At 54.7% G+C, this 19,017-nt stretch overlaps 3 protein-coding genes across 3 annotated transcripts; 2 read left to right on the top strand and 1 right to left on the bottom strand.

Annotated features, from left to right (window-relative positions):
• Window positions 1-53: 53 nt before the first annotated feature.
• BO94DRAFT_364434 (E3 ubiquitin-protein ligase SSM4) lies at window positions 54-5,363 on the top strand. Its single transcript, XM_025607192.1, has 3 exons — window positions 54-81; window positions 280-3,723; window positions 3,780-5,363. Exons 2-3 carry the CDS (start codon window positions 456-458, stop codon window positions 5,339-5,341), a joined length of 4,830 nt encoding a protein of 1,609 aa, XP_025470016.1. The 5' UTR covers window positions 54-81; window positions 280-455; the 3' UTR covers window positions 5,342-5,363.
• An 812-nt stretch (window positions 5,364-6,175) lies between these two features.
• BO94DRAFT_532980 (uncharacterized protein) lies at window positions 6,176-10,652 on the top strand. The gene is made up of 2 exons (XM_025611241.1): window positions 6,176-9,663; window positions 9,744-10,652. The coding sequence occupies exons 1-2, from the start codon at window positions 6,291-6,293 to the stop codon at window positions 10,175-10,177; spliced, it is 3,807 nt and encodes a 1,268-aa protein (XP_025470015.1). The 5' UTR covers window positions 6,176-6,290; the 3' UTR covers window positions 10,178-10,652.
• Window positions 10,645-18,406, bottom strand: BO94DRAFT_532979 (acetyl-CoA carboxylase ACC1). Its single transcript, XM_025611240.1, has 3 exons — window positions 17,800-18,406; window positions 17,563-17,733; window positions 10,645-17,499 (listed from the first exon to the last, which is right to left on the bottom strand). The coding sequence occupies exons 1-3, from the start codon at window positions 17,941-17,943 to the stop codon at window positions 10,975-10,977; spliced, it is 6,840 nt and encodes a 2,279-aa protein (XP_025470014.1). The 5' UTR covers window positions 17,944-18,406; the 3' UTR covers window positions 10,645-10,974.
• Between the last annotated feature and the right edge of the window lie 611 nt (window positions 18,407-19,017).

Below are 19,017 nucleotides of genomic sequence, written 5' to 3'. Positions count from 1 at the left end.
GCCCTCTTACAGCCTTACAAGACGTGACGCCGTGATCGACAATCTCGCCGCCCCTGACCGGCCCCCCCACCGCCCCTATTGGTACGTACCCGTATCGTACGCTCACGTGACCCAGCCACGGAGGGCCGTGAGCTGACTCAGCGCCTCTTGGGGGGAATCAACCACAGCTTCGGCTTGTTCTTTTCGCCCTCTCACCGGCCTGCTGAACAACTTGCCACATACGCCTCTTGCAGTAGTCGGCTTATGGTTGGACACTGACGTGTATCCTTCTCCTAGCAGCGTTATCCCAACGACGTGTTGGGAGATTGTACCGACTCAACGGATCCCTTCCACCCACCTTCCGTTTAGTTTGTTGGTTCACGCACCTGTTCGCGATTCTAGACGCCTCCGAACATGATACCTGATTGCCATCATTGAAGACGATAAGCTCGTCGACACGACGCTGGTTGTACAACATGGAGTTCCCAGAGGGCAGATATCACGACTATGCCGACTCAACATCCTTTCCGGACCTGATGAATGACCCGGCCTATCAAACGAACCACAAAGGGAAGGAGAGGGAGTTTGAAGAACCGGATACTTGTCGCATATGTCGCGGAGAGGGCACCGAAGAAGAGCAGCTCTTCTACCCGTGCAAATGTAGCGGAAGTATTAAGTTCGTTCACCAAGCATGCTTGGTGGAATGGTTGTCCCATTCCCAAAAGAAGCATTGCGAACTCTGCAAAACGCCTTTCCGCTTTACCAAGTTATACGATCCCAATATGCCCCAAAGCCTTCCAGTTCCACTTTTCCTCCGGCAACTTCTAATTCATAGCTTTCGTACTATCGTCACATGGCTGCGGTTCGTTCTCGTCGCATTCGTCTGGCTTGGGTGGTTACCGTGGTCCATGAGAGCCATTTGGAGAGCGCTCTTCTGGCTTGCAGATGGCCGTTGGTCTGGAGCGGATGGGCCCCAGCAACAGGTTTCTGACAATTTAGCCCAGGCTGTAGCAAATGGAAGTGCTTCTGTGAACGTGGGTGCAGCTAACACTGCATTAACAGGAGCATCTGATATATCTGCAGTGCAGTCACCAGTATCATCCATGTTTAGTTTCTCGTCCGGCGAGCCGCTACTTCTTACGGTCATTAAAAAATCCTTTTCTGCCTTGTTCTTTCCGGCAATGTCAGGTACCAGCGCCATGGGCCCCAGCACTTCAAACGTGACGGCAGCATCATACAAGCCCCGACGCCCATCATGGCTCTCGGACGTGGAGTTTCTCAATTCTTTAACACCGTCACCCACAATAAACAACATCCTCATTGACACGTTGGAAGGACAGTTGATAACCCTCTTGGTGGTCATCTCTTTCATCTTGATCTTCCTCATCCGGGAATGGGTTGTCCAACAGCAGCCGATGGCCAACATCGCCGAGGGCGAGCGGGAGGCAGCGGTCCAATTGATTGCTAATAACCGTCCAATCCAGCAGCCTGAGGATGTCCAGCCAGAGCCACCTGCGCCCCAGCCAGCAGATGTACCTCGCGACGAAGGTACCCATGAACATGTTGAAGATATCGCCCGTCGCGCGGGCGAAGTGCAACTTGGCTCCTCAGCTGAATCCGACCCATCCCGCCTAGAGTCGTCGTTCCGCGATGGGAGCTCGGGAAGTTTCAGTGACTCGGATACCCAAGGACCTAGTACGTCGCACTTTTTCCGGCGCAACAGTGAGAGTGAAGATGAAGTGAACCCCCTGTCGCTGGAGCAGTCAACTTCTCACGGCAGTCAGGTTTGGCCTGGCGTAGAGACGTTTAGGGACCTCTGGGCGCGTGGGAATGGTGATCCTGAGCAGGTCTTGAGACTAGTGCGAGAGGAAGGCCGCCAGGATGAGCTAGGCTGGATCGTTACGGCAATGACGAAGCTTCAACGAAATGATAACTTACGCCCTTCTTGGAGGCGTGAGTCGCCCCTCCAAGAGGCCGCTAGTTCCGACTCTCTTGATCATACAGAGATGGAGAGTGTACCGGGTCCAACTCAATCGGCATTTTTGGAACCCTCATCATCTGCGGCAGTTCGCCAGCCCTGGGATATAGCGACTGTGTCCCATCCGTTTGGAGCTGACGTGGGATTTGATCGGCAACAGCGCGAATCTGCCCATGATAATTTTGACTCCACACTACGTACTACGAGCGATTCTCAACAGGTATCTGACTCGATACCTTTTGCCGAGGATGGTATTCAGTCGCACCAAACCCACGGTGCTTCTGCTCTCTCCAATGTCACTACACCAAATACCGAAGAGCCTTTACAAAATGCCACGCCAACAGTGCGGCACGATCAAGCTCCTCCCCCGAAGAATCCGATTGCTAGACTGTTCGATTGGTTTTGGGCTGATATCAACCCTACCGATCAAGGCCAAGATCGTGCACAGGATGATGACGAGCATCTGGTTGAAGATCCAGCTCTGGAAGCGCCGTTCGTCCCCATCCAGAACAACAGACGCCTTGCCAACGACGACGGACAGAACGATCAAGCAATTGCCCCGGATTTCGGTGTTGATCCAAATGATGTTGATGCCGTAGAGGATGGAGATGACTTGGAGGGAATCCTCGAGCTTATTGGCATGCAGGGTCCAATCTTTGGTCTATTGCAGAACGGGGTGTTCAGCGCACTCCTGATCTCGTTCACCGTGGCTATTGGGATTTGGCTTCCCTATCTCTGGGGCAAAATTGCCCTTGTGCTCCTAGCAAATCCGGTACAATTGGTCTTTGGTGTTCCCATGACTGCTATATCTATCTTTGCAGATGTTGCGCTGGACACCCTCATTGGTAGTTTGGGCTATGTCATGTACTGGATCAGTCTCATCTGCAAAGTGGTGCTGAGTCCTTTCGGTGCCTTTATTCCTTTGGGAGACTGGATCCCGCAAACCAAGTCTGTAACCAGTGCCTCGTTGTCCCTTATCGATGCCAGCGGTCATCGATTACGGAATGCTCTTCAGCCCTTCTTCGTCTTTCATGAGTCCGACGTCCCCATGTTCTCGGTCCTATCCCATCAAGCTCTTAAGATTCATCAAGCGCGCATTGCGGCCTTGGCTCACTCGACCTGTACAGTGGTGAGATTCATCCTACGTGACTTTCCTCTTCGACTTATGTCCGAAGGGATCGCTGGCACCTTTTCTCTAGAGGGTGGAATTGGTGATATAATTAAGGTGCTAGTGCAGGCGCGCGATCAAATCTACGATCTCGGTCATCAGATACTCTACTCCTCTAACGGCACGAGCTGGTTTAACACCAACATGAGCGGTCCGTCTTCAGCGGACATCACTGTCAGTTATGACCTAGCTGTGTGGGATACGAAGGATCGTATCATTGCCATTCTAATGGGGTACCTCCTCGCGTCGGCACTCGGGCTTCTGTACTTGCGTTTCACCACCCTACTTTCTGGTGGCGAGCGTGGACAGAGGGTTGAAGGCATCATTGCCGACGTCCTTCACCAAGCAGGTGGAGTCATGAAGGTCATCCTCATCATCGGCATTGAAATGATAGTGTTCCCGCTGTATTGCGGCTCTTTACTTGACATTGCACTGTTGCCCCTCTTCGAGAATGCCACGGTTGCCTCGCGCCTTGAGTTCACATCCTCGTCTCCTCTAACATCTCTCTTTGTGCATTGGTTCATTGGCACGTGTTATATGTTCCACTTTGCGCTTTTCGTGTCCATGTGCCGGAAGATAATGAGGAGCGGTGTTCTCTGTATGTCAAATCCCACCCGTTCTTTTCCCCGATCCTTTGCTAACTTTCATCGTCAGACTTTATTCGGGACCCAGACGATCCAACATTCCATCCAGTCCGCGATGTCTTGGAGCGCAACATCACCACTCAGCTGCGGAAGATTGCATTCAGTGCCCTTGTGTATGGTGCTCTGGTTATCGTTTGCCTTGGAGGCGTTGTATGGGGATTATACTACGCTTTCGATGATGTGCTTCCCGTCCATTGGTCCGCTACTATTCCTGTATTGGAATTTCCCGTGGATTTATTATTCTACAACTTCGTCATGCCGCTTGCACTCCAGTCAATCAAGCCATCGGACGGTCTACACAATCTCTATGATTGGTGGTTCCACAAGTGCGCTCGACTCCTTCGCCTGACCAACTTTTTCTTCGGCGACAGGCAGCCTGATGAAGAGGGATACCATGTCCGTTGGACCTGGTGGGACGTCTTGTCAGCCGCTAAAGGGGATCCAGAACACCCAGTGGTCGATGGACAGCAGCAAAATCACGCAAGTGAGAAGCAGTCCGACGTTTACTTCACTCGTGATGGGCGATTCGTCCGGGCTCCCGCTTCAGACCAGGTCCGCATTCCTAAGGGCAATCATGTGTTCCTCGAGGTAACCGAGTCCAACCAGCGGGTCGATGGGGCTCCAGATCTGGACCAAGGCCTCCATGGTCGGGCCAATGACATGTTCACTAAGGTCTACGTCCCTCCAAGCTTTAGGGCCCGCATTGCAGCCTTCATCCTGTTGATCTGGGTGTTTGCTGCTGCGACCGGTGTAGGCATCACAGTTGTTCCTCTTGTTATTGGCCGGAAGGTTATGTTGTCAACCTTCCCTCACCGGCCGCTAAACGACGTGTATGCCTTCTCCACTGGCATGTCCATCGTTGGCACTGCTGCCTATATTCTGTACCATTGTCGTCCGTTCGTCGCCGCGGCGCAAGACCGGCTGCGTCCTTACCTGCAGTCCCCTCGGGAGGCGTGTGTTGGAGCCATCAACGTTCTTCTCGATGTTGCTCGACTTCTCTATGTTCTCGCCTCCTTCTCCGTCCTCCTGCCGTCTTTGTTCGCCCTCATCATGGAACTGTATATCTTGGTTCCTGTGCACACGTACGTTGGAGGACCTCAGGCGCATGTCATCCATTTCATCCAGGACTGGACGCTTGGCGTGCTTTATGTCCAAATGGCCGTCAAGTTTGTTTTATGGAATTCTGCATCCCGTCCGGCGGCAGCACTGAATGCTATCTTCCAGGACGGCTGGTTGAAGCCTAATGCGAAACTTACCACCCGGGCTGTCCTGTTACCGGTGACCCTCCTGGCCACGCTTGCGGTAGTGCTGCCACTATCCCTTGGGTTCACCGTGAACGCCACAGTATTCTACTCCACTCCTGATGTTCAGTCCAAGGTGTACCGCTATGCATATCCAGCAACCTTGATGATAAGCCTGATAGGGTGGCTCGTCTATTTGGTACGGCGTCAGGTGGAGATCTGGCGAGTCAATATCCGCGACGATGTCTACTTGATTGGGGAACGCCTACATAACTTCCGTGAGAAACGGGCGCGAGATGTCGGTGTGCCTCGGCGGGTCATCACCGGTTGATTGACTGCAGATGCCTGATGAAGGAGGGGTGGGTACCTTGTTTTTTATTTGATTCTATGTAAACAGTTGCGAGTTTTCAATAGACCTTTTTTTTGTGCCAATTTAGGTAACCCTGTCTGTATGATGACTGCCTGGTAGTCCAACTCCGTATGGATGGATGTAACATTTGTACTCATCTAGAAGGAAGGGTTGAGATGAGGTGTAACCCTACTGTGTATCTATCTACTAGTAGTAGTAGTTCTAGAAGTGGGTCTCGTGAAGAAGATGATTGATGGATATCCCGAGTGCGACCCATCAGGAGCGGAGGGTCCTGTCGATCGGAGTTAGGCACCGCCTTTCGGTGGCCATTGGTAGATAGACATGATGCCTGCCTAGTGCCTACGACTTAGTAAGAAGCCGACCATTCCAATGATACTGACGTCTCTGCAGGAAATTGGCGGGCGCACCCGCCCCGTGGTTAGTCATCCTGCACGATACCCCTCGTGCACGTGCCGGCCATGAGCGCGCGGGCCAATCAGGACCCGCCGGGGTGGATCGGCCAAATGGCGGCTGCCTGCCGGGGAAGGTGCCAAATCCCAAGGGGCTAGCGGCAGACCAGATGCTTGCGAACTGTGGCTTGGCGCGGGTGAGGCTTTGCGCGCACTCGCCACTCCCTATTGGTTAGGCAACAGGATTCCCACCTGCACTTATTCTTATTCTTATTCTTAGTGTTTCTCACTCTCATCTGCCCGACGACGGCCTCCTCTCGCTACTTACTATCTACTCCCTACTTACCATCCATCTCTCTCCCATATTGCACTAGAGGTCGCAATCCCCCTTCTCACCTCCCCTCCCCCCCTCCCCCGCCTCTCCAACCCCCGGACCATGTCTCGTCCCTGCTAGGACCCTAGTGTACCTCCCCTTCTCCGCCGCCCACGCCACTTGATTTCTCCGGACTCTGCGCGCCAAGATGTCCGTCCTCCGCCATCATGGGAGTGCCTACCTCCAACGGCGTCTCACCAAAATGTACACCGACACGAAGACCTCCTGTGAGAGTGTCACCACGGCTTCCATTGCAGTCGATGATCCCGAATTGGTAACGCTGCATCGAAGTTTCAAGACGCAAAGGGACCGCCTGTTAGCCTGGGGCCTCGACTGGAGCGATGCCAGTGCCGCCCAGCCCAATGATATCGACGAATCGATCACGCAAGCCGGCTACAGCGATGTGGTGGCGAGTGTCATGTCCTCGATCCAAGTGCTCCTCAACGAGGCGGAACGTATCCAGCACGGCGGCTCCGATCTGCCTCCGAAGGGCGCTGGTGCCGACTCTCCCAAGGGCGGCCTCAGCAACCTTCCAGTCAAGTCGCACTGGACCAGTGAGGAGATCAGTCGCTCCAAGACTCTGCTTTCCGATCTTGAGTCCTGCATCGACACGCTGTACGACCTGTCTCGCTCTCGACGCAATATGAGTGCCAGCATGACAGCTGGGGGCCAGTCGGCCACCAAGGGCCGATCCCAGCCTGGCGCAACCACCGATTATTCCATCCTGGACTCCAAAGCCTATCATGCTGCATCGTTCGACAGTCCGCTGGCGCCGTCTCCCACGCGCAATGCTGCGGCATTTAGCCAGGCCAGGTCCGAGAAGATGCCATTTGGCAAGATCTCCTTAACCGTCGACAATTATGCCATTGATCGCTCGGCACTACAGCTGTCCGGCTCATCTCATGACAACAACCCGCCTCCCTATGAGCAGGTGGCTGCTTCCATCAACTCTCGGGCCATTGGTCGCATGAGGACCTCGGCGTCCCCTTTCCTCCACGGCTCTAAAGACTCGGTGGCAACCATTCTAGTCGACTACACTCCAATGGTGCTGGAAGCATCGGGGGCTGCCACCACGCCGGAGAAGAAACGACTCGATCACGTGCAGCAGACGCTCGAGCAGCTCGTCCAGAATGCGCGCGTGTCTCATCTGGGGCTGTTGAAACTCTTGGGCTATTATATCGACATGCCCAATTCGCGATATGCCTTCGTCTACCAAATGCCGGTGGATTACTTTCCGTTCCTTCGTAACCCCTCAGACCTTCTGAATGGGTTGAAACCTAAGCCCCTCGTCTCTCTCTTCCAGGCCGGGGACGACTATCATATTCCTAATCTAGAGACTCGCTTTCGCCTGGCTTATGACCTTTTGATGGCGGTTCTGCAGCTAAGAAGCCAAAACCTGGTGCATGGCAACATAAACAGCAGCAACGTCCTGATCTTCCCCGGATTAACGAACTCGAATAGCGATGAAGTTGGACTGACAGAGAACCTGCGCCGCCCATACTTGACATCGTTTGCTCAGTTCTCGGGAAATGGACCGTCACCCGAGCCACTGTCTTCCAGCATGTACCGCCATCCGGATGATAAACGATCGATGGATGACGATGCTGCCTGGGCGTATGACCTCTACTCACTTGGCCTAGTGCTACTTGAGATTGGGCTTTGGAATCCCATCAGCCGTATATGGAAGATGAAGTACAACAATTCGATGTTCAAGCAAAGGATCGAGAATGTCTACTTGCAGAAGCTAGGCCCCAAGTGTGGCAGCGCGTATCTCCATGTGGTGCAGCTGTGCTTGGATGCGCCAAACTTTCATCTCTCGACGCAGCCGTTCGACGACCTCAACCTTCGTGTCCCCCAGGCTTTTCATTATCCAGTCCTAGACCTCTCAGCGCCCGACAGTATCTTTTCATTCTCGATGAATTTCCTCTACACAATGTGCAAGATCGTTTGGTCCTGCTGCAGGATAGACATGTTCTCTGCCCCCGGCGCTGAAGAGCTGGATGACTGTCTTCCCCTTGCTCTCGTCCCTGGTCTGGAACCCGCGCCTATGAAAGAAGCTCCGCGTGAGTACAAGCCTGCCATGGAGCCTATCGTACCTTTCCAGGAGCCAATTGCGACGTTGCCCACTCCTGAAATGAAGATGCTGCGGGACAAAATTATCGTGGAGGAGCGCAGGGTGCGAAAGCGAACCTGCAAAAAGCTGTCGGGCCTGGAGATACCCAACGACCATCTCAATAAATGGAACTTTCAGATGCTACCGCGTTTGAGAAAGCTCCTACAGAAGATCTTGAAGGACTCCTCTGAATCGTGCAGCGTTACACTAATGATGACTGGCGACACTGTTGACAATGCCCGGACAACAGTCTGTGTCACCTGTGCGAGTGCAAAGAAGGTCCGGGCAGCCCTGAAAAAGTACTTTCCTCTCGAAAGCGAGGACTGGGATCTTCTTGTCCTTCGCGGAGATGTACAGAGATCTAAAGTTCCACGAAAGAAACGCCGCAGGCCGGCGATGACGGGACCAGACAATGCAGGAGCGCCGGCGTTCGTCCAGCACGATCCGAATCCTTGCTATCAGGAACGGCCTATCTGCGGCGCATCGATAGGCGCCTTTATGAATGAAGAGCACTTACCTCCTGTGTCTTATGGCGGAGCTATCCTAGTTGACGGTATGCCGTATGGCATGACCGTGCATCATATGCTGGAGTCACCGAGTGACCAGGAAGATGCAGACGACCAAGATACTAGTGGCCCTTTACGGTCTGCTGCGAATTGGCCCCAGGATACACCAGCACCTCAAAACCTAGAGTACATGTACTCCTGGTCGGACGAGGGCCCGTTGGACCCTGCATCGGATCTTGAATTCGAGGTTTCAGAAGACGAAGATGGGGACGATATATCCCTATCGCCAAGTCTAGACGGGACTTTCGAGGACTCCTATCTTTCAGATGGCTACTCCTCCGATGAAGACGGTCCCAATGCTGACGCAGCATACGAGGACGAGGATGCAGCATCAATAGGCGATACCCCCGGGATTGACCCCGGAGACGATCCCTTGCTGTACGTAACACAGCCAGCTATCGATGACGTCGATGAGAACTTCTTTCCGTGCCCTGAAGATCGCGATGACGAGCATCTTGCATCTCACTCATTTGGATACGTGCACGCATCTTCTGGCGTTCGGCGCTGGACACGAAAGGGGATAAGACACGAGATTGACTGGGCACTGATCAAGATCAACGACGAGCGCATCGATGGGCGCAACATTGTCTACGACAGAACGGCTGTAACTAGACGGGACCCTTACAGACAAAGACGCGGCGAGCAGGCGCGCATGCCGCAGCCAGAGACAATCTATCTTACCAATATCTGCCGGTTGGAAGACCTGGGTGGCCTTCAGGTTCATTGCTGTGGTCGAACCAGTGGCCTGCAAACCGGCCAGATATCCAAGGCCATGACATTAGTCAAACTGCATGGTCGACAAACCTTCTCGACCAGCTTCTGTGTTGACGGAAACTTCGGAGGTAAGTGAGTCTGACTGGTCTGCTATAGGTATACCTTCAATCGAAGAATATCCCTCGCTAAAGTTTTGCTTGTTTTCTAGTCCCCGGCGACTCAGGAGCATGGGTCTTCGAGAAGTCAAGCGGTCGTGTGTGCGGCCACGTCCTCGCCTGGTCCGACAAGACCCGCACAGCCTACATTGCCCCCATGGAAATCCTCCTCGAAGATATCGCTCGCTCCCTGAATGCCAACTACATCGGTCTCCCCGGCAGTCCTGACGAATCGTCCTCTCGCGCCTACTCCATGCACCCTCGTCCGGCCCCATCAATGATGGACCCCCACTACCAAAACCCATCATACCACACCCCTCGTCCTCTCCGCGGCCAACTTCCCGTGGACATCAACCACCTCCGTATCGATGACTCAAACATGGGCCCAGTCAACACCAGTCGCGGTCTGCGAGAGGTGTCGACCCCATACCGAGGCATGCCGCCTATCCTGACACACCCGAGAAGTCTGGAAAGACAACTTGCTTGATCCGCTTGCGTGGAAGGGTCGCATGTCTTTCCGTCTCTCCACATACATCACTATCTTTCCCCCGACATTCCTTAATGGCCATTTATCCCCATATACCCACTCCGTCCCTTTGGCATGTTTCCTATGATGATTTCTCTTATTTTTTTGAATGAGTGGATAAGACATAATACCCCCTTTTGTATCTGTTTTCGGTGTTTTGCTCTGATTCCCAAGGCCGCCATAGGTGTTGACTAGTTATTTCTATCTTATTTATACACACGGTTCGTGTTTCCTATCTCTTGGGAATTTTGGATGCAACTATGTGGCTCTATATCCCTAGCTAGCCCTACTGCTATATACCAACTAACCTTCTATCTCAGTGGATACTTAGCATTCATTACTTTTGTCCTCTATGAATCTCTTAGCTCTTTTACATAATTCAGCCATTTACTTGTCATACGGTATTGAATACCAGAAGCAATACGATATGTTCTTGGAATAATTTGCATTGTAAGAAAAGATATCAAGATACAGTAATGAGAAAAAAACACAAACCATGCTTAACGAGGACAACAACACAACCCAGACGTAACATAACCGACGTTATATGCATCGCATCGCATGACTCAATCAACAATACCGGCCAAGCCAATCATTCCGTGTACGCATTGACCCTAACACAGAAAGGAGATAACAGAACCAAAAAATCACCGAAGGATAATAGCTTCCGCGTCCAATGGAAATGCCAAAGGTTATATAAAAGGGTCTTGTGAGAAGGGAACAGACGAAAAAGGGAATAGAAGGGAAAATAGCACCGTCTAGTTAGAAGACAGGAACTTGAGAACGGCCTCCTTCTCTTCCACAGGGAGGACGCTGAGAACCTGCTGCACACCCTTCAGGGCACCATCGCGGTTGTTGACGAGCAACTGGGCGACCTCCGTGGCCACGCTCTCGACCTTGAGCGAGTCCACCTTGGCCTGGATGGCCTTCTTGTTCTCCTCGTACCAGGTGGCGACACGGCGGTCGTCGTGCTCCAGTTCCTCGTCGAGGAATCCGGTCCAGCCGTGCAGAGTGCGGAGGTGCACAGCGCGAGGGGTTTCGGTGGCAGTAGGGGCGCTGGAAGCAGCAGGAATAGCAACCGTGCCGTCGCGAGCAGCAGGGTTAGGAGCCGCAGTAACCATGCGCTTGACGATGAGCTCCTCGCTGAGACGGCGGCGCAGACGCCAGTAGAAGAAGCGACGGGCGTTCTTCCAGGTGAGCGGCTGGCGGATGGTGTTCTTGGCCTGCATGCGGCCAGCGCGGTCGTGGAGATCAGCAAACTGCAGGGCAATCTGCAGGTAGACGGGCAGGAGCTGCTCCTCACGGGCAGCCATCTTGGCCTTGATGTCAGACAGCTGGTCCTTGGAGAGGGAAGTGTCCTCGAGAGAGCGGCGGAGCTCGCCATAGGTGGCGTCCAGACGAGCCATGGTGTCCAGCTGCTTGTCGCGGCGGTACTTGATGTTAACGATACCCTCGGGCTCGAGGACACCACCGCGGGACTCCTCATCGGCGTACATCTCCATCTGGTCGGGGTTGATAGTGGGATCGACGACGACCCAGGATCCACCACGGAGTTCACCGTAAGGCGGGATGTAAATGAAGATGGGCTGCTCGTACTTGACGAGAGCATCGACGATGTAGGAACCGTACTTGAGAACCTCGTTGTACATGTCACGCTGTCCACCAGAGAAACCTCTCCAGTTGGCCAGGATCATCACAGGCAGCTGCTCACCGTTGTTGAAGTCACGGAGGGCCTGGGCGGTCTTGAACGCAGAGTTGGGGTACCAGACACCACCAGCCTCAGTGCTGACCATCTCCATGGAGTCGGGGTTAGCGGGGTCAGCAGGGGTGACGTTCTCGACCGAGCGTGTCTCAACAGCAATCACACCCATGGGGATGCCGCCAAGTCTGGCACGACCGACAACCACGGTGCGAGCCCATCCACCGAGAGCCTCCTCGAAAGAGCCCGAGTCGAACAAACCAGGCAGGAAGCCATCCTCGTCTTCCTTACCGGCAATGAGCCAGCGGGGATCGTAGGGCTGCTTGTTGGGCGGGTAGTAGGCCACATCGCGGTCCCAGGTGTCCGACCAGGGGCGGATGGGGATGGGGGCTCCCTTCCTGTCAGGGACAAAGGACATCCATTCCACGATCTTCTGCACACCTTCGAAGTCATCAGTGGCAGTCATGTGAGACACACCGTTTCTGTACATGATCTGGGTGCCACCAAGCTGCAGGTTGGAGGTGTAGACCTCTCTGCCCAGCAGCTTGTTGATAGCCGGGGCACCAGTGAGAATGATGGGCTGGCCCTCGACCTGGATGGCTCTCTGTCCGAGACGGACAAGGTAGGCACCGATACCGACGGAACGGCAAGTAACCAGGGTGATGGTGAAGATGTCTTCGTAAGCCTTGGAGGTAGCACCGGCAATGAGACCAGAGCCCTTCAGACACTCGACACCCAAGCCATCCTTGGCACCGATAACGGTGGTGATCTTGTGGCGTTCCTCACCCTCGTCATGGATCAGCTCGGTAATGACATCCTTCTTCTTGCTGGCATCGAGCTTCTGCTTGACCTCGGGAGTGAAGTACAGGTACTTGAAACCGGCCTCGGGCTTCTCGGCATCGTTCCAGGCGACGGAGAAGTAAGGGATCAGCTCATCGGCCATGCCGATACGAGCACCGGAGTTGGCAGAAAGATAGATGCGGGGAATGCCCAGCTTCCTGGCCAGCTCAGTGCACTTGTGGAAGAACTTGTCTTCCGCAGGTCCGAAGGAACCGATCTGAAAGGTGATATCGTTGGCGACAATGATGAACCGTCTGCCACGGGGGTACTCAGGGGTGCGAGCAGTGACGATCCAACCCACCATACCATGGGTGTTGGTGCCGGGGCCACGAGAGATCTCGACCAAGTTGTCGGTATCGTCCAGCACAAGCTCGCTGTAGTCGATACATTCGCCAACTGGGGGGCGCTGCTCGCCCAGGGAGGGGATCTTGGCAATCGCCTTGGTCCAGCTGTTCTGGAAGGCCTGTCTGAACAGCTCGGGGAAATCATACACGTACTGGGTACCCATCAGGTGGGCCTTGTAGCGCTTGGGCTGCAGCCATTCCTTGGTAGGGTAAGGCGTGGACACCGGGCGCAAGTGCATGGAGCCAAGCTTGTTGCTGCCACCGTCGATGCTGTGGAAGATCCACTCACCCTTCTCCGTCTTCTTCTCAATGTACAGCTCCACCTGGATGATGAATCCGTAGGTGTTGGTAATGATCACACGCAGAGGGTAAGGAAGGCCGGTCACGGGGTCTGTGCACAAGATACGAATTTCGGCACCAGTGACACGCAGTCTCCAGAGGCGACGACCGAAGCGCTCCAGGAAGCCGTTCAGGGCCTCCTCAACGTCCTTGGGCTGCAGGTTGAACACGGGCGAGAAGTTGATGAAGATGTGGTTCAAATCGGAGTTGTTGTTTCCGATAATCTCCAGAGCATCCAGAATGTCGTTCATGAGACGATCAGCCTCCGAGATCAGGTACTCAGCGGTGGGGATATCATCGCGGAGACGGCCCGGACGGACGACCGCACGGACGAAGTAACGCTTGTCCACAGCCTTGTCGTTCTCGGGACCCTTTCCAATGGCCGAGTAGACGTGGATGTTTCGGTTCTCAGTGAAGACGGGCTTGATCTTGAATTTGGACAGGCGTCCAAGTTCCAGCTGGAAGGCAAGAGCAGGCTCGTTGTGACGGATACTCTCATCCTCATCGTAGTTGGGGCCCCTAAAAGTGAAGTAGCCGGGGTAGATACCATTCTTACCACAGATGAAGGTGACCCTACGGATGCGACGAGCAAGCAGCTCTTCCTTGAGGTCAGCAAGCATGCCGTTGATCTGAGTGACAATCTGGTTATCATCGAGATCCTCCACATCGCGGATGGCGATGTTGAGGACGCCAGTCAGCTCGCTCTCGTTCTCAACCCGAGGAGCAGGGCGACGCTTGCCCTCCAGGTTAGCAAGGAGGCCGTTGTCGCTGGGCTTCTTCTTAGAGCCGGCCCTGGGGAACGCCTCCAAGGCTCTAGGCAGGTACTCCTCGGCGTCTTCCAGGTACTGCACAGGAATGATGACACCCTTTCTCATCTGCTCGGTGCCGTCGCCAACAAAGTAAGACATGTCACTGATGGAGTTAATCCGCTTGAAGGGGTTCGACTCAGCGGTAGGCGTGCTGGGGGTCGACGGGTCAGTGGTGGTAATAGGGCCGAACTCAGGCTGTCCGAGCTTGTCGAGGGTGAAGTCCCAAGAAAGGAGAGGGGTCTCTCCAGCCTGGGTGTACTGAATACCCTTCAGAGTGTAGGCACGGTAGGCGCGGCGCACGTAAACCTCCAGAGCAGCGAGGGTAACCCAGACGTCCTGGTGAACGAAGAAACGCGGCAGCACATCAAAGACAGTGTACTTGGAGTCGACCACCTCCTTGAGCACCGAGAAATCGGGCTCACGGTGGTCCCAACCCGTCTCACCGTAGCGAGACTCCACAACAGACGAACGCAGGATGAGTTCCATCTGGGACAGACGCTCCTCCAGGGACGGGAGAGCACACTGAATGAGAAGCTCACGGGCCTTGAGGGTGACCTTGGCAGCAGCGCGAGACTCGAACTCCGTCAGCTTCTTCAGGATGGGCTTGAAGTACTTCGCGACATTGCCAACGGCGGGCTGATTGGGGCGGTACATGGCCAGAATGGCGAGAATGAGGTTGTTCTTCGCGCCAATGCGGCTGTGGGAAAGCACGGTCTGAACGACACTGCCGATGTCCTCCTTGTTCTCCTCACGGAGCTTCAGAATGGCATCTTCATCGCGGCCGCCAAAGAGCTTCTCCACCTCGTAGTACTGTTCCAGGAGACCAATGAAGACATTGAACTCGTGGGCCTTCAAACCATCAAGGTACTTGTTGATGACTTCAGTCAGAGGAAGAAGAGTGGTCTTGAGAATCTCGGCATCGGCGGGGTTGACATTCTCTTCGATGAAACGCTGGACGGTCTTCTGCAGCTGCTTGGCGGGGAATTCAGCTTTGCGAGCGCGGGCACGGTCGACAACGTTCTGGAGTTGACTGTCGAGCTTCTGGGGCATACGAGAGTGCAGAGCGGAAGACTGGGCGTTCCACTCGCCGTAGGGGAGATCGGGGTCACGCAGGACATCGACCAGCTCCTTGAGGGTGGCATTCATGATAACCTGGTTGTCGTATCCCTTCAGGATGTTCTCCAGAATGCTGTGCAGGAGGAAGAATCTCTGAGGAGGCTTGTTACCCACAACCTGGGGGGGGCCGAGCTCCGGAAGCTGGCCGGTGAACGGCTGAGCGTGCTTCACGCGAGAGGGGTCATCCAGGGCAAGGATACCGAGGATGTCACCAGCCTCCAGGGTAGCACCGGGCTGCTTGATGAGCTGGACAATACCATCTTCCTGGGCGATCAGGGGCATGTACATCTTCATCACCTCGACTTCAGCGAAGGGCTGGCCCGCCTTGACGTGCTCACCGTTCTCAACGGTGAACTTCACCAGCTTACCAGGGGAGGGCGTACGCAGCTGGGTCGGGTCGTTCTCCTGCTCGAGCAGGCAGGTCTTGCCATCCACGCTGAGACGAGTCGCGGCAGGCTCCTCCTTCCAGTAGACGTTGTGACTGCGGCCGTTCAGAAGAACCAACAGACCACCATCGGCCAGGGCACGCACACCAACGGAGCACTTGGAGCCGTTGATGAAGAGGTGGTAGCTGTCAAGGCTGGCACGCGTGGCAGTGAACTTGTACCGCTGGCCTTCGTAGATGAAGTCCACGGGGAAGACCGTTTTCAGGACATCCTTGGAGGGTACCTGACCCTTCTCCAGTCCCTTGCGGTATTCTTCCACGCCGGCCTCGCTGGCCTGGTGGGCCTTGGTAACTGCTCCACACAGAACCGCCACAATCGTGTCAGGACGCTCGGCGGTAAGCTTGTTGGAGATCAGCTGGTCCAGCCATCCAGTGGTAATCGTGTTGTCTTCGAACGCCGGGGTCTCCAAAAGCTTGATCAGGTACTCGACAGTCGTCCGGAAATCACCACGAATGCTCAGTTCCTTCAAGGCAATGACCATGTGCTTCCGGGAGGCCGAACGGTTCTCACCGTAGGCGAAGATGTGACCGAACTGACTGTCCGAGAAACTGTGAATACCACCGGACGTACCGACAGAGAAGTAACCCCAAACGTTGGAGGAACTGCGGAAGTTCAGTTCGTGCATGGTACCGCTGGAAGGCTTGAAACCCTCGCCAGGGTCCTCGGAAGTGATACGGCACGCAGTGGTGTGACCCTTGGGTTGAGGGCGGCGCTGGGTCTGGAAGCTCTCCTCGCTGGAGAAGTCAAAGTCGATATCCGAGGAGGTGTTGGGATCAACGCCGTAGAGCAGACGGATGTCACGGATGCGGTGAAGGGGAATACCCATGGCAATCTGAAGCTGAGCGGCAGGCAGGTTGACTCCGGAAACCATCTCCGTGGTGGGGTGCTCGACCTGAAGACGAGGGTTCAGTTCCAGGAAGTAGAACTTGTCGTCAGCGTGAGAGTACAGGTACTCGACAGTACCCGCAGACACGTAGCCGACCAGGCGACCCAGGCTCACGGCGGCGCGCTCCATGGCTTGGAAGGTCACCGGCTTGGCGATCGTGACAGGAGCCTCTTCAATGATCTTCTGGTGACGACGCTGGACGGAACAATCACGACCGAAGAGGGAGATGTTGTTACCGTACTGATCTGCCAACAGCTGGACTTCCAAGTGACGGGCGTTACCGGCGAGCTTCATGATGAAGATCGGGGAACCGGGGATTTCGTTGGCAGCGGCGTTGTACAGGTTGACAAAGTCCTCCTCCCGGTCAACCTTACGAATACCCTTACCACCACCACCCTCGGAGGCCTTGATCATGACGGGGAAGCCGATCTCCTTGGCCTTCTCCAGACCCTCCTGGGGCGAGAAGGTGCAACCCTGGTTGTAGATCTCGTCCTCGACGGTGACGATGCCATTGTCGTCGACCTTCACAGCATCCACACCCGTTCCAGACCAGGGGATACAAGGGACACCGGCATGCTGAGCGACAATCGTCGAGGAGATCTTGTCACCGAGCGAGCGCATCGCAGAGGCGGGGGGACCAATGAAGATAATCTTCTTGGGAGACGCGGCCAGGGATTCGGGTAACCGGGGGTTTTCAGAGGCGTGACCCCAACCGGCCCACACGGCGTGAACGTCCATACGTTCGGCGACATCGACGATCAGATCAACGTTGGCGTAGTTGTTGTTATTCGTGCCTCCCGGGACCTACAACTTTTGTCAGCGGACATGATTCCGGGGGGTCATTGGTTGCACAGCATGACCACGTACCTCAACATATTGATCCGCCATACGAATGTAGTCTGCATTGGCCTGCAGATCTTCTGGCGTGGCCATCACTGTGAACTGAATGGCACGCTCGTTGCCAAAGGTTTCGTAAGCCCATTTTCGGACGGAGCGGATCTCCTTGACGGCCGCAATACCGTTGTTGGCGATCAGAACCTGACAGCCCGTTAGATCGCCCCTGCGCTTGGCCCGGCCAACTCATTCGATCCCCGCCAAACTCACCGAACTGATGACGGAGTGACCCTCGTGGTTGGCCACAAAGTCCTTGACGCTGCTGGGTGGTGCGGCATCGAGGTGGTTACCGCCGATGAAATGTGAAGGGAGGTTCGCAGCTCGCGAGCTGGCGGTTCCGTTGGGGGCGCTCATGATGCAGGATTGGATATTATGTATTATATGATTCCCATGCGAAAGATGAAGCCGGAATGTTCGAGACGAATGAGACTAGGTGTAGAAGAAGCGGCGAAGAGGGAGAATGAGAGGGAGGGCGCAATGGTTGTCCGTAAGGTGTCAGAGAAAAAGTGGCGGAATGGAGATGGATGAGACAGGATTAAGCCCTCCAAGATCTAAGTAGGAATGGCGATCGTAGGAGAATGAGGGGGAGGGCAGATGAGACACGAAGGATTCGATTCCTCAGGCTGAGTAAGAGTGAGGGAGACAAGAGTCAGCTCAAGCAAGGCGGGCAGCAAGCAGCAAGCAGCAGGTCTAGGATTAGATTGAGGCGGACGGCAAGATCCAGCGCGAGGGAATTTATGGCATTGCTCGAAGGCGGGGGGGGAGGGCCGGGGACTTACTGGGACAACCTTGGGAGCAGCCAGGCAGGCAAACAATGGCACTGGAGGAGAGTAATGGGGAAGGGGAGAGGGAAGAGAAAAGAGGCCGAGCGAGGAGAAGGGAAGGGAAGAGGAGAGAATTAAAGGGAGGATGAGGAGAAAATTGGAGCTGGTCTACTTTAATGGACGAGGCGTATAATGTCTCGAACCGGTAAATGTACAGAACGGAAAAATACGCGGAGGATGTTCACCCTCCCTAAGAAAAAAAAATTAAAATTAAAATTAAAAAAAAAAAAAAAAAAAAAAAAAAAAAAAAAAAGAGGAACTACATTTCTGCTCCGGTAGCCGTAAGACTACCGAATACTATAGAAAAGAACAATAATAATAATGGGCCCGGATGGTCCGCGCCCAGTCAACCAGCGCGAGGGGATCGCAACTACGGTGACTACTGCCGGGAGGGCACCAGCAACCCCAACTAGCGGTACGGCTTGTTGGGCCCATGACGTCGGGCTTCCCACCACTTTTGGCTGGCCGGTCCCCAGCATTTGTCGGGTCAACAATCCGCTCCAGGCCAATCACTTTCCGACCCGGTCCATGGTTCCAGCCTCTGGATGTCTGGATGAGTACTATCAACCCCCTTCCATGCGGGTTCTCACTCGGGATACTTGGG

Source organism: Aspergillus sclerotioniger (assembly GCF_003184525.1).
Source record: "Aspergillus sclerotioniger CBS 115572 chromosome Unknown BO94scaffold_7, whole genome shotgun sequence".
NCBI lineage: Eukaryota > Fungi > Ascomycota > Eurotiomycetes > Eurotiales > Aspergillaceae > Aspergillus > Aspergillus sclerotioniger.
Note: the sequence above shows the minus strand (reverse complement) of the source record. Positions and strands in the feature narration are given on the sequence as shown.